At 39.4% G+C, this 19,102-nt stretch overlaps 3 protein-coding genes across 3 annotated transcripts; all 3 read left to right on the forward strand.

The window, feature by feature from the left end:
- Nucleotides 1-425: 425 nt before the first annotated feature.
- abhd10b (abhydrolase domain containing 10, depalmitoylase b) lies at nucleotides 426-4,196 on the forward strand. Its single transcript, XM_015058417.1, has 5 exons — nucleotides 426-579; nucleotides 1,002-1,188; nucleotides 2,460-2,571; nucleotides 3,224-3,361; nucleotides 3,468-4,196. The coding sequence occupies exons 1-5, from the start codon at nucleotides 486-488 to the stop codon at nucleotides 3,807-3,809; spliced, it is 873 nt and encodes a 290-aa protein (XP_014913903.1). The 5' UTR covers nucleotides 426-485; the 3' UTR covers nucleotides 3,810-4,196.
- A 3,191-nt stretch (nucleotides 4,197-7,387) lies between these two features.
- tagln3b (transgelin 3b) lies at nucleotides 7,388-13,162 on the forward strand. The gene is made up of 5 exons (XM_015058415.1): nucleotides 7,388-7,751; nucleotides 9,580-9,811; nucleotides 10,701-10,875; nucleotides 11,987-12,089; nucleotides 12,183-13,162. Exons 2-5 carry the CDS (start codon nucleotides 9,632-9,634, stop codon nucleotides 12,322-12,324), a joined length of 600 nt encoding a protein of 199 aa, XP_014913901.1. The 5' UTR covers nucleotides 7,388-7,751; nucleotides 9,580-9,631; the 3' UTR covers nucleotides 12,325-13,162.
- Nucleotides 13,163-13,258: 96 nt separating this feature from the next.
- Nucleotides 13,259-18,152, forward strand: c1qtnf9 (C1q and TNF related 9). Its single transcript, XM_015058414.1, has 3 exons — nucleotides 13,259-15,040; nucleotides 15,190-15,252; nucleotides 16,208-18,152. The coding sequence occupies exons 1-3, from the start codon at nucleotides 14,860-14,862 to the stop codon at nucleotides 16,975-16,977; spliced, it is 1,014 nt and encodes a 337-aa protein (XP_014913900.1). The 5' UTR covers nucleotides 13,259-14,859; the 3' UTR covers nucleotides 16,978-18,152.
- The last annotated feature ends 950 nt before the right edge of the window (nucleotides 18,153-19,102 follow it).

Raw genomic sequence — 19,102 nt, forward strand, 5'->3', positions numbered from 1 at the left:
ACTTCAACCAAAAATCAACGATTCTAACTATTTTTCAACGTTGATTTAACATCATGTGCTATCTGGGTAATAATCCCCTTGTTCCCCAAGTAAAGGGAACAAGAGGTTAACCCTACTAAAATTAAAAACAGATAAGGTATAATTATCAGGGTTACAGTTAGGGTGCTATATTTAGGACATTGAACTGAAACTTGATATACTCATTTGACAATTTCATTACCCTCTATTGGTTATTTATTGGTCATCATACTGGCACATGTTTACAGAAATGGATGGACAACTAGCAAACTGTTTAACCACAAACTCTTGCCTTAAAGTATACTCTTGTTTAAAGCAGCAAAAAGCTAAGGGACAAGTTTCCCGCAAGCAGCTTCAGAGCCATGGGGTCACAGACCCCCCATTACTGGAACGTAAACCACTCTCTTAGCAAACGAGAGTTGCTACAGCTTTTCTCGCGATACTTCGTTTAGTGTTCGCGGAACAGTATGGCAGCCGTGTCGCTGAGGTCCTGTAGCAGAGGACTTTCACTAATGTTGCGAAATGCAAGGGTCGCAGCTCTGCCTTCACAACACCTGCAAGGTTTGTGCGATTCCTTTCTACTTTTAGTATTAAATTTACAACGCTCAAACGTCCGTCAAGTTGAATAAATAAACAAGAGGGGGTGTGGCGATTGTGACGTCCTTAAAAATGTAGGGAATGTGAACTAAAGGCGTGTAATATACCTTCCAACCGTAATCACTGCTATTCTTCATTCTTATACCAGCATTTAACGTAATCTGAAATTATTATAGTGTTTTTGAACATGCTGTGCATTAATTAGCTTCGACTGGGCGTGATAACGTGCTGAAATGCTGCCATGCTTTAACTAATTTTCATAAAATGTCGGCCAGTTTACGCTTTATCCAACATAGTTTCGTCTTTATGCCATCTTTGTTGCCCTTTGTGTTGACATTTCATTATAAATCGCACTGTTGGGTAACTAATAACCATGTGTTGTACAGCGGACAGAAGACACAAATCAACAGTTCAGTATGCATCCAGACCAGACCTTCCAAAGCTAGCTTACAGAAGGGTGAAGGGCAAGAGCCCAGGAGTGGTGTTTCTGCCAGGCTATGGCTCCAACATGAATGGCCAGAAAGCCGAGGCTCTGGAAGAGTTCTGCAGGTCGTTAGGGCACTCATACCTCAGGTAAGTCACCCAAACCCATCACAGAAGACTGCAGGTAGACTGCTGAACAGATCTGAACAAAATACATCTGGCACGCTCTCGGATTGAGCACCGCATAATTGCTTTTACAACATTTACTTTTGAACACTTCTGTGTAAAGGTTTTCTGGCCACAATTCACAAGGAGGAGATCCCTTAGAACAGGGGTGCCCAAAGTGGGTCCTCGAGGGCCAGCATCCTGCATGTTTTAGTTCGCTCCCTGGTTTAATGCACCTGGATCAAATGATGGCTGGTTAGAAGGCCTAAGAGGAACATTGACGAGCTGAAAAGGTTCTTACTACCACCAGGGAGAGAACTAAAACCTGCAGGATGCCGGCCCTGGTGGACCGACTTTTGGGCACACCTGCCTTAGAAGATCCAGAACTTGCTGGAGGGACTATACACCCCTTTTGACTTGGGGATGTCTTCCACATTAAATTAGAAGTTGTTATTGAGGAAAAGTGTGTTTCGTCTCCACTGGTCATAGGGCAAGAGACGGGGTGCACACTGGACAGGCTGCCGGTCCATGGCAGGGAAATTAGAGATGTATAGGAAAGACAACCATGAACTAAGAACAATAAAGAGAGATCAGTTAACCTAACAGTCACTATGTTATGGACTTTGGGAGGATTCAGAGTACCCAGGAAGAACCCAAGCATGCACAGAGAGCATGCACAAAGACATCAGACCTGAAGTATCTTCTTGCTACAATGCAAAAATGCTACCAAATGCAATACAAGTACTTTTGTGATGAACTATGAGTATGCTGATTCATTCTTTTTTCCATTACCTTGCCTAACAGTCATATGCCGTTTGCCTGGCTTGCCTTGTGTGCTTTCTACATGTCCAATCATGGCCAAAAGCTTTGCCAGTGACACACATTCGGTATTGTTTTTAACAGCTTTACAGTCATATGTCTTTGTTAACACAGAGGGAAAAAAATACTATTTATGTAAATATGTAACATTTATTTGAAGAATTAATATTTAGCATTGAGCCTTCTTCTGAAATTCACTTTGACATGCTAAAATTCTAATGAGTTCAGTTCTTGGGCTTGATCACAATTTGTTTGTTTCTGAAATGCGCATGGCTTCTCACAGGCAGACCTGGGAAGTTTCTTCTTCTAGTTGTTCTCAGAGGATCTGATCACAAATAGGAGGTATTAGGAAAAAAACTGTCCATCTATGCATGGTTCGCCATGATCTTACCGTTTACTTCTCACAGGCATCTCTTGTTCTGCTTCTGTTCTTTCAGGTTTGACTACACGGGACACGGTGCTTCAGAGGGAGCGCTAGCTGACGGAACAGTTGGTATCTGGAAAAAAGATGTTCTTTATGTGTTAGATGAGTTAACAGAGGGACCGCAGGTACATATTGTTCATCCTTTGATTTTTGTTTTGTTTTGTTTTGTTTCGGTTTTTTCTTTTGGACAATTTAAGCAACATGTAGCTTCATATGTTTTGTTTGACTCTTGACAAAAACAATATAGTAAGGATCTCAAACAGATGTAGACTCATAAAGGAAAACCCTTCTGTCATCTAACTCTAGGTTACATCTCAACACAAATATGTTTCAAATTGTAAACTTTTCAGCTTACCCCTTAAATGGAAACTGTATTTTTAAGTTGGAAAATGGGGATTATTGGTTTGAAAGAGCTCCTGAAAGCAAGGGAAAACATAAAAAACACACATAAAAGGAGGTGAAATCTAGTAAAAATCCTCACTCCTCTTGAACTTTACCTAATTTTGCCTTCTTATAACCACTAACAATGTTTTTGGGGGAAGATTCTGTGTCATAGTCTGAAAAAGCTAGTGAGATCTTTCTAAAAAAAAAATCTTTTGTTGGTTTTACCACATCTCCAGAAGATGGCGCTGTTTGGTCATATATGGAATTAGGATTCTGTCACCATTGGCTTCTGTTTGTCTTCTTTGCCTAATTTATTTACTTTTACTTTGTGTTTTCAGATGCTTTTTTTTCTCATGTAACTAATTTTGTGGTGTTTTTGTTTCTTCTTTCCAGATCCTGGTGGGATCCAGTTTGGGCGGTTGGCTCATGCTGCTGGCCGCCATCGCAAGACCAGAGAAAACCGCTGCACTGGTCGGCATCGCTTCTGCTGCTGACCACTTTGTCACGGCGTTCAACTCTCTTCCATTAGAGGTGAGACCATGTTGGATCACGCTGTACGTCAGCTGAGTTTCACAATCAGTTTTTTTTTTTTCTTTCTTTTAACATTTTGTGTGATCTCCATATTTAAAACCCACAGACTCGCAAGGAGCTAGAGGCCAAAGGCGAGTGGTCACTGCCCAGCAAGCACACAGAGGAAGGTTTGTACAAGTTCAGCATGGACTTCTTGCGTGAGGCGGAAAACCACTGTGTCCTTCAGAGCCCCCTCCCCATCACCTGCCCCGTACGGCTCATTCACGGCCTCAAAGACGAGGACGTGCCCTGGCACATCTCCATGCAGGTTGCGGAGCGCGTCCTCAGCCCCGACGTGGACATCATTCTGAGGCGGAACGGCCAGCACCGCATGTCCGAGAAGGAAGACATCAAGCTCATGGTCTACACTATTGACGATCTGATAGACAAGCTGACCACCATGGTCTGAAGAAGGGAGAGAGGAGATGTTCAGGATATGACTGCTAACTGGGAAGTCTGCCCGCAAGGAAAAATAACCAAACAACGGCATGTTGCTCTGCCAAACGTCACCTCTGATGCATCAGTTGTTTTTCTTTTGTCCTGTTTTTGTCTGTCATCACTAACATCTCATTATGTTGCAAATGGTAATGAACCCTAAAATTTTCAGGTTGCATTTGTATGTTTCTGGTTGTTGTATTGAGAATTATGATTAGCCGTCTTTGTTGTCATTCTTACTGTTACACTGTTTCCCCTCTATCTCCTAGCATACACAGTTTTCCTGTGCCTTTATACCCAGTTTTCACCTATTTTTCGCCAATAAAACCTCTGCACACCAGAGTGCAGGTTGTAAGTTTCTGAGAGTCGACGACAGCAGAGTAAACATTATCATTTACAGAGGGAACATTTTACAAACTTTGACCTCTATTGTAGAAATAATAAAGGGAATATTCTCTTAGTTGTATATTTTGAATACTACACCAAGAACGTGTTTCTACTAGGTCTAAAATTTTAAACTAGATGAACAAGAATTTCTGACCAATTACAGCTTGATGGTGTTAAACAGCATAAATGCAGGTAAAGAAGAGGATCCAAACTTGTTAAGCTATGGTTTGTTTTTCTCATGAAACTATAGATAACTTTGTTTTTGTTTTTTTTTACATGCAAACTGAGCCTTATAGAGTCTGACATTAACAATGCAGGTTGGAAGTTTACATACATTCATCAGTGGCATGAATGTCATTAATCTGGAGATGTTGGAGATGCATAATGTTGCATATGATACACATGCTTAAATGTATGCACCTACCCCCATTAATATTAGTTGAATATAAACATTTATTTGCAGAAATAGCAGAACTCTTTAAAATTATTGGTATATCATCGTGAACCTGGCTTCTAGCTGTAGTTTATAACTTTCTTCGGAAGGTTTGGCTACACTCTGCTACATCCATTTCAACACTAGTTCTGGTTCAGGTTTTGAGTCATTGTCCAGTTGGAAAACTAAGTTATGTTCAAATAGCCATGGTGGAGTAGATTTGAAATTGAGCTTAAAAAGTGAAAGTAGTCCTCCACTCCATTACTCCTTTCATTTTGTGCAGCATACCAGCTCCACTGACGGTAAAACATGAACATGACACTTCCACCGCCATGCTTGACACTTGGTACAGTGTTTCTGACTTTAAAACCTCACCTTGACTCCTCCAAACGTTGTTGTTGTTGCAGCAAAGTAGCTCAATCTTTGACTCTGCTGACAGTAAAACATTGTCTTCCTTTCTTGTTTGACACTTTCTCAGTGTCTGTAGATGTAAAGTTCACTACGTCCTGGAAAGTTAAGATAGGCATGACCTTTGTGGCTCCCGGACATTAAGATCAATTTCTTTTTATCAGAGAGTGACAGTTTGGTTCAGATGCGGGAAACGTGGAGAAGTGTTTCCACATGATGATAATCCTAAACTAGGCTGATATTAAGAAAATCAATCTTTGCATAGATTAACCTTAGTGTTTATTTCCGAGAACATCAGCTCCTAAGACGATTATCAGATGTCAATGTTTCCTGCACTTGCTGTCAGATGATAGTTTATCATGTGATGCACAAATATTGGCTCTTCAGTCTCATTTAAAATATTGCAGAAGCAGCACAAATGAAGTTGCGGCAATCATTTTGGATTAGTTATGTTTCAGATTTCACATGGACTTTTTGATCTCAGTTGTATTTCATATGACCAGTGTGTTTTTTTTTATTACTTCATCCGATGAGAAATGAAACAGAATTTTTAGAAATCTTATACAGTTACTGGAGAAACACAATAAAAACTGACGGGATCTCACCTCAAAAGAGTGTTACTGCAAAACAACTAAATCAGGACATTTTGCCTCATTTACATCATCACTGAACAATAACATAAAGTGCAAAGCATTTATCCTAGCAGCCCTGTGAATCTTGGCTCTGAGCTTTTACTATTTGTGATTTTCTGTTCACAGGTTTTATTTTTTTTTTCTCCACATCCTTCTGAAGCCTGCTGTCCTTTAGTCATTGAACGGAGCAGCTGAACAGTTGATTATTAACATGTAATTGTCCACTAGCTGCTCTGTGTTTAATGGGGCAAATCAACCACTTTCTCTCAGCTCCTCTCAACTGCACCGCTGACCTTTAAGTTATGACTGAACTCTGTAGTCGGTCATTTTTTATGCTTATGTCTAAATGTCATTTTACAGATGGAAGCTAAGGGAAAGGATGAGAGTGTTTTTGGGAAGAAGCTACTGTGCCATCCTCATGTACTGGAACTCCTGGTGAGGATGTGTAAATTCTTTAAAATAAAAAAATATATATATTATACTGACGCAGCATATTAAACAAACATCCCATGATAAGAAATAACTATTTTACAAAAACACTTATCAAACTTTTTTTTTTTTTTTTTTTTTTTACATTGCTCTTAATTTTTTTTAGGAACTTCTAATTAGTAATCTTTAACACTGTTCGCAAAAACTTATTAGTTTTAACCACTTTAACTGGGTTGAATGAGGATCAAGGCTTGTCTTGCCTCTGTGATGAGGATGCTAAGGGGAGTAAAAACGTCCACAAAGCTCAGAATTAAAGAACTCAGCAAAGAGGGGCATCCTGGAGTCAGATTTCCATAACAACCATAAGGAGTTGTCATGCCAACCAGTTGTTTGTGGTTGGAAGAAGATGGCTTCTCTCCTGCCATCACAAGGAGTTCGCCAAACTCTCCTGGTACTGTGCTTTGAACTGTGTGCTTTGGTCACTTAAGATAAACACTCCATTTTAGTTCAGAGTCAAAAAAAAAAAAAATGAATATTTTAGAAAAAGATGCTACAGCTTCTGTTGACTATGGTGGTGGATGCTGTGATGCTGTGGGCCTGTTGTTGAGTGCAGACATCAGGACGTCTTTGAAGTATCAGGACATTCAAAGAAAAAGGTCTGGTAGAACTACAACAGATCATCATTAGATCTTTCAGTGGGACAAGAATCCAAAACTACATGATAAAACTGACACAAGGTTGTGGAAAAGAGAAGCCAGAGCTCTGAACAACTTAGAGATTGTTCAACAGAAGTAGTCAAAATCTCTCTCTATGCTCTGATTAAGTGAAATGTTATAAGGCGTGGCGTGGGTGTGCAATCTGCGGCTCTGGAGGTCCTCCACATCGGCTCTTACAAACAACTTTTTTACCGTGATACTTTTTTTGTATCATTCTTTCCTTCCTGCCTTTCTTCGTACTCTGAAAGGTTTGAACTTTTTATTTTTTTTACATTAAAAAATGAGTTCAGAGAGTTTTTCAGTTTACCGTAATAAAAAAAAATTTCTTTCAATTATTATTATTATTATTATTATTATTATTATTATTATTATTATTATTATTATTATTATTATTATTTATTTTTTTTTTTTTTACCAGTTGTGCAAAATAAATGTGAGCGAGGAGCCAGTGATCAAATCACTGAACTGAATTTAGCTGACTCTGAGGATAAGATCATTTTGTGGGTGTTGTTTTGGACACAGAGCTGATCAGTATTGGCTTGCTGACAATTGATTTGACGCATTCATGTGGCCTTGCTTGCTGAGGGGCAGAGGGGTGGAGGGGGTCACTTTGCACACAGCTGAGCAGGCACTAACACACTGACCGCCATCCGGGACAGAGGAGTCACGTCGCATTCCGCTGCTGAGCGTCCGCAGGGACCCCTCCACCCCTCGACCCCCTCTTGGTGGAGCTGGTGCATATAAAACCCAGCGAGTCGACCCCTCCCGGACAGAGTGAGGTCCAGTCTGGCCCGGAGGCGCGCTCGTCCTGCGCTTTATGGATGCTTCAGCACTTCAGCATCATCGTCCTCTGCTCTGAATAAGCTCAGTGTTGGGATACGGGACACCAGTGATCGCGCTTTCCTTTTGCAGTAAGTGACACATTTCATCCTTCAAAACTACTGACAGCGTGTTTATCACATGTGGGGCGTCATGTTTATGCAATCGATGCAATATGTCGCAGCTTTGTGTGCGCAGCAGTTTTTCTTTTTCTTTTTTTCTTCTTCTTTTAAATCAAACAGTTCGAAGAAACAACAAAAATGCGTTGCAAAGACTGAAACTGGAAGGTGAAACATTTTAGAAGAAAATCTTTTTTTTTTTTAACTTGGAAAAACTGCTCGTTTCGAAAGACGCAGAAAATACAACGTTTACGTCACAGCGGACCTGACATGATTTTGCAAAACACAGTTGCCCGCTGTGATGCGTATGATCAGCTGTGAACGTGGCTGTTCTGTGCGATTGTGAAGTTCCTGCATACATTCAGTGATTTAATTTGCGTCACTGTCCACTGTAGGTCATATGAAGCAGCATCACTGCGCCCAGCTAGCCGGAAGCAGGTTAGATTGTTGTCATAGCAATAAGAGGGCTTGTCCTCGCTCGGGACGGCAGCCAACAGACCACACCCTTCTTTTTTTCACTGCCTCCACAGATTTGCTGATTTGTGCAGCAGATTTCGTGCAAAGCATAGAAGTAAAAATATTAAATTAAAAGAATTACACGAGTGATAAAGCGTTACTTCATCACTGCAGTGATTGCTAAATTATTCACTACTTTCATTTAGTTTTATTGCAGTCATAAATTCGAGGTTTTCTGGTGGGGGTTTAAGTGATAGAACAACATAAAAAAGAGCATGAATGTGAACTCAAAGGGAAAAATATGGTTTCAGTTTAACAAAAATAAATAAAATCTAGTGCAACCAGCAGCATTTAGAATAAGAAATAGATTCTCCTGTGAGTACGAATATAGCTGTTCTGTTTTGTGGCCACCATGCTCCATCCCCATGATGAAGCATGGTGGGGTCATCATCATGCTGTGGGTATGTTTTTCTTCAATATGGAAAGGGAGGCTGGAAGATCAGAAAACCTAGGTGGGCCCCATGTGGGGAAAAGGAGGGCAAACCCATGTGGGCCACCACCATATAGGGCCCATGCAGGGCCCATGTGGGCTCTGGCCCTACATGGGCAAACCCATGTGGGGCCATCGTGGAACCCACGGACAAACCCATATGGGACCCATATATCAACCCTCCTTTCCCCCACATGGGTCCCACCTAGGCATGCTGGCTGGGCTGCTGAAGGCTGCAAAAAAAGTGAGATTTGGTTAGAGGTCCTTCCAGCAGGACAACCTGAAACATGCGGCCAGAGCTTCAATATAATTGTAATGGTCCAGTCAAAGTCCAGAAATTCTCGAAATTCTCAAACAGCATTAGGTAAAAACTTTTGTCAACAATCTTTATACAATCTAATGGACTTTGAGCTATTTGTTTTTCAATTTTTCTTAATTTTAGTCTCTTGATTAGTAAAGCTAGTACAGACAAACCCACACAACAAAAGAGAAGCAAAGTGGGAGCCAGATTAAAAACTCAAAGATACGCATAAGAACAAGTGATGATACTAAAGATAAACTAGCAAATGCAGGTCATACAAAATGTACAACTACAGCTGAATAAATGGATGACATATTTCTAGATTTTTATTTGTAAGAGAAAATCAGATATTATGCATCACTTTCCTCCACTTCCTATGCATTTCCTTCTGTTGGTTTTGTTTATATCTCAGTGAGGTTTTGCTTCTGTAACAAGACAAAATGTGAAATATTTTGCAAGGCATTGTGTCTGAGAAGTAACCCACAATGCCTTGCATAAGTTTGTTTTTGTTTTTATTTTCACTTAACTCAGTCTGTAACATCTACTTCCTTCAGGACAGCTGGACATCCACACGTTGTTCTCTATAGATCCTAAGGAAGGCCTGCCATGGCGAACCGAGGGCCCAGTTACGGACTGAGCCGGGAGGTGCAGGAGAAGATCGAACAGAAGTACGATCCTGACCTGGAGCAGCGCCTGGTGGACTGGATAGTCGCACAGTGTGGAGGAAACCTGGAGAAACCGCAGCCGGGCAAGCAGAACTTCCAGACGTGGCTGATGGACGGAACGGTGAGCGGCTGCAGTCCCTAAAATAGACATACTTTGAATTATTTAAGATACAACATAATAGCGCTGACAGATATGAAATGGCTGCCACATGATGGCCAATTTATGTGCCCTCTTACTTATTACGCTTAATAACATTTTTTCTCAAGGTAGAGATTTAGAAAAACTGTTTTACTCACTAGTTTTATTCAAAAAGTAGAAAACCAGACATGTAAAATTTTAACCTGCAATCTGCTAAGTCTTTCTGTGCACATACTTAGGGATTTTCAGCATCTTAAGTGAAAAACGTTATTGTTGCTAAGACTTATTTTTTCTGAACTTCACAACAGGCTCTGTGCTGCTGTGTCTTTTAGCTAAATGCTGCAGATAAACCTGCTAAAACAAATCTTTCAGAAAAATCCATGAAAGCAAAAACCAGGGGGAAATTGGTTGATTTCTTCACAAAAATGCAGCCGCTTAGATAAAAATGCCTCCTTCTTACAAGTTAATTTAAGGTAGCATTATTATTATTTTTTTTTACATTTTTGGAGAATTTTAAATAAATTTCAGTTTAAAATGCCAAATTTAATGTCCTTTTGTACTCCTTCCTGAGGAGCAGTAAGTAAGTAAAACTTTATTTATAAGGCACCATTCAGAATAAGATTCACAAAATAAATCCAAATTTATGCAAAGGTAGATTTAAAAATATAGGTCTTTAGCTCTCCTTCATATGCGTGTTATTCTGGCAGAGATTTTAAATGTCAAGTAGCAAAAGTAGAAACTCTGCAGAACAACTGAAACCCTGTGAATTGCATTAGATACCAGCAAATACCCAGAGTCTCATCATGGCTTGGTGCCGAAGGTTCTGTTCGCAGGATGACTAAGGCAGACTTCTGTCCTTCCTCTGTAACAGATTCTCTGTCGACTCATAAACAGCCTTTATCCGCGGGGCAAAGAACCCATCAAAAAGATTCCTGAGACTCAAATGGCCTTCAAACAGATGGAGAAGATCTCCCAGTTCCTGCAAGCAGCAGAAGCTTATGGAGTCACAACCACAGATATTTTTCAAACCGTGGACCTCTGGGAAGGTGAGGAGATGGATGGATGGATGGATGGATGGATGGATGGATGGATGGATGGATGGATGGATGGATGGATGGATGGATGGATGGATGGATGGATGTGTAAACTGCATTTTTCAAGATTTTCCAGCGATCTAAATTTGGATTTTATTGAAACTTTATAGAACAGATCAGCACAAAGTTATGTTTAAGTTCGAAGTGGAAGAAAAAAAGTATCATTTAATCTTTTACAAATGAAATCTGAAAAGTTTTCTGTGCTTTTGTATTAAGCCTCTCTGTCAGTAGAGGGACCCTGTATTGCAGTCACAAATGCAACCCTTTAGATGCATGTTTCACATATGTAGCTTGATTTTTTTTTCTCATGTATCTTTACAAATAGCCCAATTTCACTCAGATTGAATGGAGAGGTTCGAACTTTAACTGAGCCGCTTTAATACAGTAGTCTCTGAGCTGTCCTGCTGGAAGGTGGATCTCTATTCCTAACAGTTGCCAGGTTTTCCTACCAGGACTGTCCTGCATTTAGCTTCATCGATCTTCCTAACAGTTTGGGTCGGCATTCCTGACCCTGCAGAAGAGAAACATCCCCACATCATGATGCTGCCACCACCATATTCCACAGTGGAGATGGCATTTTCAAATATCTAAGGGCTTCACAGAACAGCTGTATTTATATTAATATTAAATTACACACACTAAGACTCTTGTCTACTAATTGGGCGACTTCTGAAGGAAGTTGTTTGGAATGACTCCAAATGCATGGAACATTTTTCATTACTGAAAAACTGAAAACTCTGTCTCCATTCCATTCATTCAACTTGGCTCATCTTTGTGTTGGTATGTCATGTAAAGACTCAACAAAATATCAACAAAATACACTGAAAGTGTTTGAAAAATAACCGTACCTATGGACCCAATTTCCCCCAAAACTCTGATCATCTTCTCTATTTCTATTAACGAAAATCATTCCCACATGATGTTGCTGCAACCATATTTTATTATGCACGTTTTCTGTTAATTTATCTTCACATTTGGTGTTTTGCATGTTGGGCTTTTCTTTTTTTTTAGTTTTTCTGTTATCTGACCAGAACATTTTCTTCCACATGTTTGCTTGTTATAGGAAAAGACATGGCAGCAGTGCAAAGAACCCTGATGGCTCTGGGGAGTTTGGCTGTCACAAAGGATGACGGCCAATACAAAGGTGACCGAGACTGGTTCCACAGGTACGGAGAGAAAAAAAAACAACCTCTGAAAACATCAAAAACCCACCTTCAGAGTCCTCACACATGTACAACCCTCTTGTTGTACACGCACAGGAAAGCCCAGGGGTACAGACGAGAGTTTACTGAAGAGCAGCTGCGCCAAGGACAGAGTTTGATCGGCCTGCAGATGGGCAGCAATCGCGGCGCTTCCCAGGCTGGCATGACGGGCTACGGTATGCACCGTCAGATCATGTAGACCCCCCCCTCTAATCCTTGATCTCAGACTTTGTTTTTCTACTAATCCCACAAATGCTGTAGCCCTAAAATAAAACTCTCCTAAGCTTTGCCACACCTGCCATCTTAACCTCAACTTCCCTGTAATTGCTGCTTTTGCCCAACACTGTTTTCCTTTACTTCTTAATAAAATGATGTCAGCTACACTGCAGATTTATGACTTCATGCTTCTTCTGTATTATTCTCTCTTTTCTTTTGCCTTCTTACCTCCGTATTTGGTGAGACAATGTGTATTTTGTTTTTATTTAATTAACCACAATAAAAGCCATCTGTACTGTACACTTGTTTACAGAGATACTCGAAGTGACTGTTAAGGCATGGTGTATCGTTATTTATATATTTCCTATATTTTGGTGATCATAGACTATTCTGTTCCAGTGTGATTCTTTAGCCTTAATCCTAGCAAGGCTCAATCAGTGACGAAGTCTCTGTGGTTCTGCCCAAAGACTTGTTGCTGTTTCTTCTGTAACCAAATCAACCTCACGTTGTGCCTGGTTATGGGACTTCAAAGGCTGGGTCCTTGATCTGCTGGTATTAAATTATAGATGAGCGTCATTTGTTCTGAGCCATGCCCTCGTTTGTTATCTGTTCCATATTTGTTCATGCTGTGTCTAATATGTGCACGGTGCAACATGTGAATGTGCAGTAGCCAACACGTTTGACAATAAAAGGTTCATGGTGCCAGGTAAACATGTTGCTTTAATGTGCACTGTTTATGTGTGTTCTGTTTGTACTTTGGAAACCTATTTATATGTGGATGTGTGTAAGAAGGATTACTGGAAAAATAAAGTATGAATAAGCATTTTTTGTCTTCCCTGAGGTGAATACCATGTGCTCACTGCAAGCACTGAGTGTTTTTTCTCCTACCTTGGCTTTATGTTCCCGTTCCTCCTTTGCCGCCATCCTTATTGTCTCTGCTCACTGGGGGCAATCTAATAAAGTGTCTGCAGTACAGCGCAATTATTTGGATGCTGGTTTCTGATCCGAGCCAGAGTAACAGTAACCTTTTGTTTAGCAGCAGGAGTAGGAAATCAAATCTCTCAATGCTCTTCTAATGATGTTGAAGGCTCATCTTTCCTTATTGAAGGGGAAGGAATTGAGTCATTTGAGTGTATATGTTGCCAAAATCAAAATTACACTGATCAAAGACCTGGTTTAGAATTTTTTTAAGTTAATTTATAGAACTAGATGCTTTAATAGCAGGCCCCCGAGCTTAAAAGTTACACAAACATTTAATTCTAATTTGGAGAAAGAAAAGGAGGATGTTGTCCAAAAAATCTCAACTTACGGGGGTCAGTAACCAAAAATCTTTATCAGTCATTCATAAATCAACCAAGGAACACAGCAGGGTTTAAAACACCTTTAGGTTATAAAACAATATCTTATCTCAGAAGATCTGGAAATGGAACAAGTATGGCACAAATACAAAGGATGTGGAAATATTTCAGCCTGTACAAAGATAGTAGAGATATAACATACCCTGAAGTACTATCAGCTGTGAAATCAGGATGTGGTGGTTCTGTACATGGTACTGGCTCAGAGGGGCTGAATAGAGGTGCAGGCCACACTTTTCAGATTTTAGGTATAAGAAAAGTGTAAAAACCATGCATAATTTTTCTTTCATCACCTTCATACAGAACATAAAATTAAGGTTTGTGGTTGTAATGTGAAAAAAACTGAAACATTTTAAGTGCATAGGTATTTTTGTACATCCTGTAAACACATGAACGAAACAACACCTTGTTTTCACCTTCACCATGGGTGAAGGTGAAAACAAAGTAAGCAAAACCCATTGACACATGGTGCCATGATTGTTTGATATCAACAGGGAAAAGCAGCTTTAAATTAATTAGAAAAGCAGGTGGATTCAGGATGTTTTGACCACAGCTATCCATTGTTAAATACGTCTGATCAGGTTCATGCCAGCTGATCTTTGTGTTGCTCTTTCTTAATGCCCCATATGAAACCAAAACCCTGTTAGCACTGGACGAATAAACGAAGTCTAATCAGTGTGGGCCATCAAACCAAAAGGCAACAGCTTTTTAATCCAAAGGTCACTTCATACATCAGATCCTTTTAACTGTACAATGAATTAATATGAAATCTGCCAGTGAGATATCAAAGCGTGTAACTACTCGCCCAGGATTAATGTCTTATTTTCTCCTCTGCACAGACAGGCAGCTCAAGTGAAACTATTTGGTCCTCTCTACCTTCCTATTCTCAGACACTGAGCTTATTATTAGCCTCAGATGGACTAGAGAAGCATCTGAAGGGACACAGGCCATGCATAACTGATGGAGCACAGTCAATAACTAAACCATATACAGTGACCAATGAGGATGCACTTGTTAAGCTTTGCCCAGCCTGTGAGTTGTTGGCTTCTCTCATGCACGTTGCCACTGTTGCATGGAGGATCTCGGGGGTCAGCCTTTTGGGTAATAGAAGTTACTCCGTGCCATGCTTGAGCTTCTAAAAGTCTAAAGGCACAGTATGTGCAATGTCGCAGATAAGCTTTAGGGTTGCTCTCCTGCTCCTGGTCGTCAGATGCGTTGCAGAGGAAACAACACCAAGTAAAGGCTGCGTTTGTGGGTACCCTGGAATACCAGGCGATCCTGGGCACAATGGTTCACCAGGGAGAGACGGTAGAGACGGACTCAGAGGGGACAAAGGAGATCAAGGCAAGTTCAGAAGAAGACTTTTTAAAGGCATGACTGTAATGCGACTTAAGACATATTTGATAAAGTGGAATATGTGTTTCAATATATTATCATCGAAGTGTTGATTGTAAACATTTAAAAACATTTTTGTATTGATGTTTCGCGTAAAGGTGAAGTTGGCCCTTCGGGACCAGCCGGTACCGATGGCCTAAAAGGAATCAAAGGAGACACTGGTATGTATTAAAAATAACAACCTTGCAAAAAAAAAAAAAAAAACAACAATATATTTATCCTTTTTTTAAAGCATTACATTAAAGTATCTACCATTTACAGTGCCTTGCAAAAGTATTCATGTCCCTTGAAGAACAATTACAAACTTTAATGTATGTCATCATAATTTTATGTGGCAGACCATTATCAAGCAGGGTCTAAATTTGTAGAGGAAACTAGATAAATCATGAATGGCTTTCAACATTTCTTATTATAAAAATCTAAAAGTGTGTCATCAACACCTTCACAACATTTACTATAGAGGTAACCTGAGTAGTGAACTGCCAACACTTTAGAGTACTGCCTTTCACTGCAATTACAGCTGCATGTTTCTAACCAGTGTTGCACACCGAGGGATGTCTGCCAACAGCACCTTTCAAGTTTTGAAACAGATTCTCAGTGAGAGTAAAGTCTGGACTTTGACTGGGCCGTTCTAACACATGCACTTGCAGTGATCCACACCCATGTTTAGTCTTTTATAACCTCAAACAGCTTTTACAAGATTGCTCCGTATTTAGCTAACATGCATCTTCCCATCAACTCTCACCACTTTCCCTGTCTCTTCCGATAAAAAAAAAAAAAAAAAAAAAAACATCCCCTCATTATGACTCAGCCGCCACCACCATTTTCCACATGGTGTACTCAGGGTGCTATGTTTTTGTTGACATAAACAGCATCTTCTCTTGCCACTCTACCCTGAAGTCCAGATTAGTCAGGTTCATGGCTAATGGTTGTCTACAAATTATTCCACCAGAACTGATGCAAAAATTTTGAAAACGATGCTCCCATTTAAAAGTTACGTACGGCATTGTATCGATTTGACATGTAAAATAAAATAACAATAAAATACACATAGGCTTGTAATGAGTGTTGGTTTTCACTCCTATTTTTATTTATTTCTTTATTCAATCTCTCCAGGAGCTATTGGTAATGTTGGGCCTAAAGGGAAAAAAGGAGAAAATGGAGAAAAGGGGTCTCCTGGAAAAATGGGGCCCCAAGGAATACAGGGACCAATCGGCATAAAAGGAAGCAAGGGAGAACTTGGCTTGCCAGGACCCCAAGGACTTAAAGGAGATTTAGGCCCGCCAGGACCACATGGTCCAAAGGGGGAAATTGGCCTCAGAGGTGACAGAGGTATTCAGGGGCCACTGGGACCCCCTGGTAAGCCAGGGCCTAAGGGAGAATTGGGTGTGCCTGGTCACAAAGGCAACATTGGTTACCGTGGCGAAAGGGGTACTCGGGGTGAGAAGGGTGAAAGCGGCGAAAAGGGAGAGTCTCCTGTCATCCCCAAAAGCGCCTTCTCCGTGGGACTCACAGCGCGTAGTAAACTTCCACCAGCCAACTTTCCGATCCGGTTCGACAAGATTATTTACAACCAACAGAACCACTACGACTCACAGACAGGGAGATACACGTGCCCCGTAGCAGGCGCCTACTTCTTCACCTACCACATCACCGTCTTCTCCAGAAACGTGAAAGTGGCCCTAATGAAGAATGGGGTAAAAATCATCCACACCACGGACAACTATCAGACCAGCGAGGACCAGGCAGCAGGGGGCGCTGTGCTGCACCTGGATGTGGGGGACAAAGTGTGGCTGCAGGTGGTTGGAGGAGAGCTGTTCAACGGGCTGTTTGCTGATGAAGATGACGACACCACCTTCTCTGGGTTCATAATCTTTGGGTCCTAATTAAAGATTTTCAACAAAAATCTAAGATAAAACAAAATTTTGTGTTACTTCGATATAATTGTGATCCATGAAATTCATTTCATTCAAAAATTCAAAAATGGAGAAAAGGGGTTTCCTGGAAAAATGGAAATTATATTTCAAAGTAATTACAAAGTAATTACATTAAAATTAATTTGTATTTTGTTTCCATTATTTCAGACAGTAAACAGCTACTTTATCTATATATCGTCTCCTAAATAAAGTTGAAAGGATTTTTCAAATAAGATAAAAGTTATACAAGTGTAACTATTAGTTATTGTCTCACCTGAAGTTGCAAATAAAATACTCCCATTGTACGAAAAAGTTTTATGTATGTAAAATATGCATTTAATTAATTACCAAACTGAGTTTTCATCAAGTCATGATCTGTTAAATCCTACAAAATTACATCAAACTGTTCAGGAATTGTAAGTGGAAATTGGCATTTTTACTATAACCTTATATTATGCATGTGTCCTTTCAAAAGGTTAATGAAGTGTTGTACATTGTCTCTGTGCAAACAAATTAAAAACAGTATAAAGAGTTTACACATTTATTTCAGAAATACTGGACAGACATTTCCCAAAGAGTATCAAAAATGTGCAAGCCTATGAAATTTCCTAATTGAAATCTTTAATATTGTCCTGTGATTGTTTTAAGAATTGCTTTGATGTCCCCAGGACAAGGATGTACTTTCAGAATCCGCCAAAAAGATGTTGGACTTGTGGCCAGTTCAGTCACATGCTGCCTGTTGAACTAAGCTGGGCACCAGTGTTGCAAAAAATTTCACAAAAGGGTTTTTTATTTTTATTATTCTAAGTAAAATAGAGATAAGTCACAATCTCTAACAATGAATTTTAGACCTTGGAAACCAAAACAAAGCTGGTTGGGAAGGCAAACATTACACGTACATTATGAAATGAAACCCATCAGGAACAGAACATGCTGACTTTGTGGATTTAATGCCTCTGCTAACAGTGTTACTGTATAAAGGACAGTGACATTTTTCCTTTTGTGTATGGAAAACTTCTGAATTATCTGAATCATGGCTGGATCACAACACTGGAACATTATATGTGATTTTTGCTAGCAAAGAAATAGACAGAGCAGCTATGTTAAGCCATCTGTATCTTTTGTTTCTTCTTTCAATTGATTTTATTATTTCATAAAGATAGTCACATCCTATACATTTATTTATTTGCATTTGTTTGTTAATGTTTCATTAGTTTTTATTTTGGTGCCAGTGATGTCTCATTTTGGCTCTTTATCAAACTATTTCCAGTGGAATTGTTTCATACAGGTTTTCTCATCTGGCATGATCCTAGATTTGGAGTTTAAAAAACGTAAACATGAGTTTATTAAATGATTAATCAGACAACAGGAATGTCTGGATGGTATCTTGTGTCTAACCTTTTTGTTATCTTACAATATAGAACAATCGCTTTGTTTCTCTCTGTGGAATTTAGGGATGGGCATGGAACAGAAATGTCCATGAATTTAAATTCCACTGGTGTGATTCAGTGACATGACGCGAGAAAGCCAGGACAAAACCAACTGGAAAGCCTAGTCTTTTTTTTGTCCTACTCGTGTGCAGGAATTGTGGAGTACCAAAAGTGCCCCAGTTTAATAAATTGGTAATTTGTAACATTTTGCTTACATACTCCTAATATGTCAAAATCAATACATTAACTAAACAGTTTAATTTATTAATTTTTGTTTAAATACACTTATAGTGTAACACAAATCTAATTCTGTGAAACATGCAATTTGTGTTTTACAATTTTGCCTGTGAAACTAGTTTCCAAAATCACATTAAAGAAAAAACAAAAACAACAAAAAACAAAGAGCTTTTATATATTAACATTTGAACTATTACACAGTGAATTACGGATAAAAAAAAATAGAATTCATACTGATAAGTATTACAACTTTAGTGGGACACATCTGTTTGATGTGATTATCATGATTTCAAAAACAAAATATGAAATTTTAATATTAAGTTATGAACCGCACAAATTTTCTTATTATATATATATATATATATATATTTTTTTTTTTTTTTTTTTTTTTTTTTTTTTTTTTTTTTTTTTTTTTTTTTTTTTTTTTT

This window comes from Poecilia latipinna, unplaced genomic scaffold, assembly GCF_001443285.1.
Source record: "Poecilia latipinna isolate Pla-1442-1.1 unplaced genomic scaffold, P_latipinna-1.0 Scaffold1539, whole genome shotgun sequence".
In the NCBI taxonomy this organism is placed as follows: domain Eukaryota; kingdom Metazoa; phylum Chordata; class Actinopteri; order Cyprinodontiformes; family Poeciliidae; genus Poecilia; species Poecilia latipinna.

Bases quoted from the DNA above. Each gene is read 5' to 3' on its own strand.
- abhd10b (XM_015058417.1), top strand. From the start codon at position 486: ATGGCAGCCGTGTCGCTGAGGTCCTGTAGCAGAGGACTTTCACTAATG. The intron at 580-1,001 runs GTTTGTGCGATT...TGTGTTGTACAG, and splicing joins GCCTTCACAACACCTGCAAG to CGGACAGAAGACACAAATCA. The intron at 3,362-3,467 runs GTGAGACCATGT...TAAAACCCACAG, and splicing joins TCAACTCTCTTCCATTAGAG to ACTCGCAAGGAGCTAGAGGC.
- tagln3b (XM_015058415.1), top strand. From the start codon at position 9,632: ATGGCGAACCGAGGGCCCAGTTACGGACTGAGCCGGGAGGTGCAGGAG. The intron at 9,812-10,700 runs GTGAGCGGCTGC...CCTCTGTAACAG, and splicing joins CGTGGCTGATGGACGGAACG to ATTCTCTGTCGACTCATAAA. The intron at 12,090-12,182 runs GTACGGAGAGAA...GTACACGCACAG, and splicing joins GACCGAGACTGGTTCCACAG to GAAAGCCCAGGGGTACAGAC.
- c1qtnf9 (XM_015058414.1), top strand. From the start codon at position 14,860: ATGTCGCAGATAAGCTTTAGGGTTGCTCTCCTGCTCCTGGTCGTCAGA. The intron at 15,041-15,189 runs GCAAGTTCAGAA...TTTCGCGTAAAG, and splicing joins AGGGGACAAAGGAGATCAAG to GTGAAGTTGGCCCTTCGGGA. The intron at 15,253-16,207 runs GTATGTATTAAA...CAATCTCTCCAG, and splicing joins AGGAATCAAAGGAGACACTG to GAGCTATTGGTAATGTTGGG.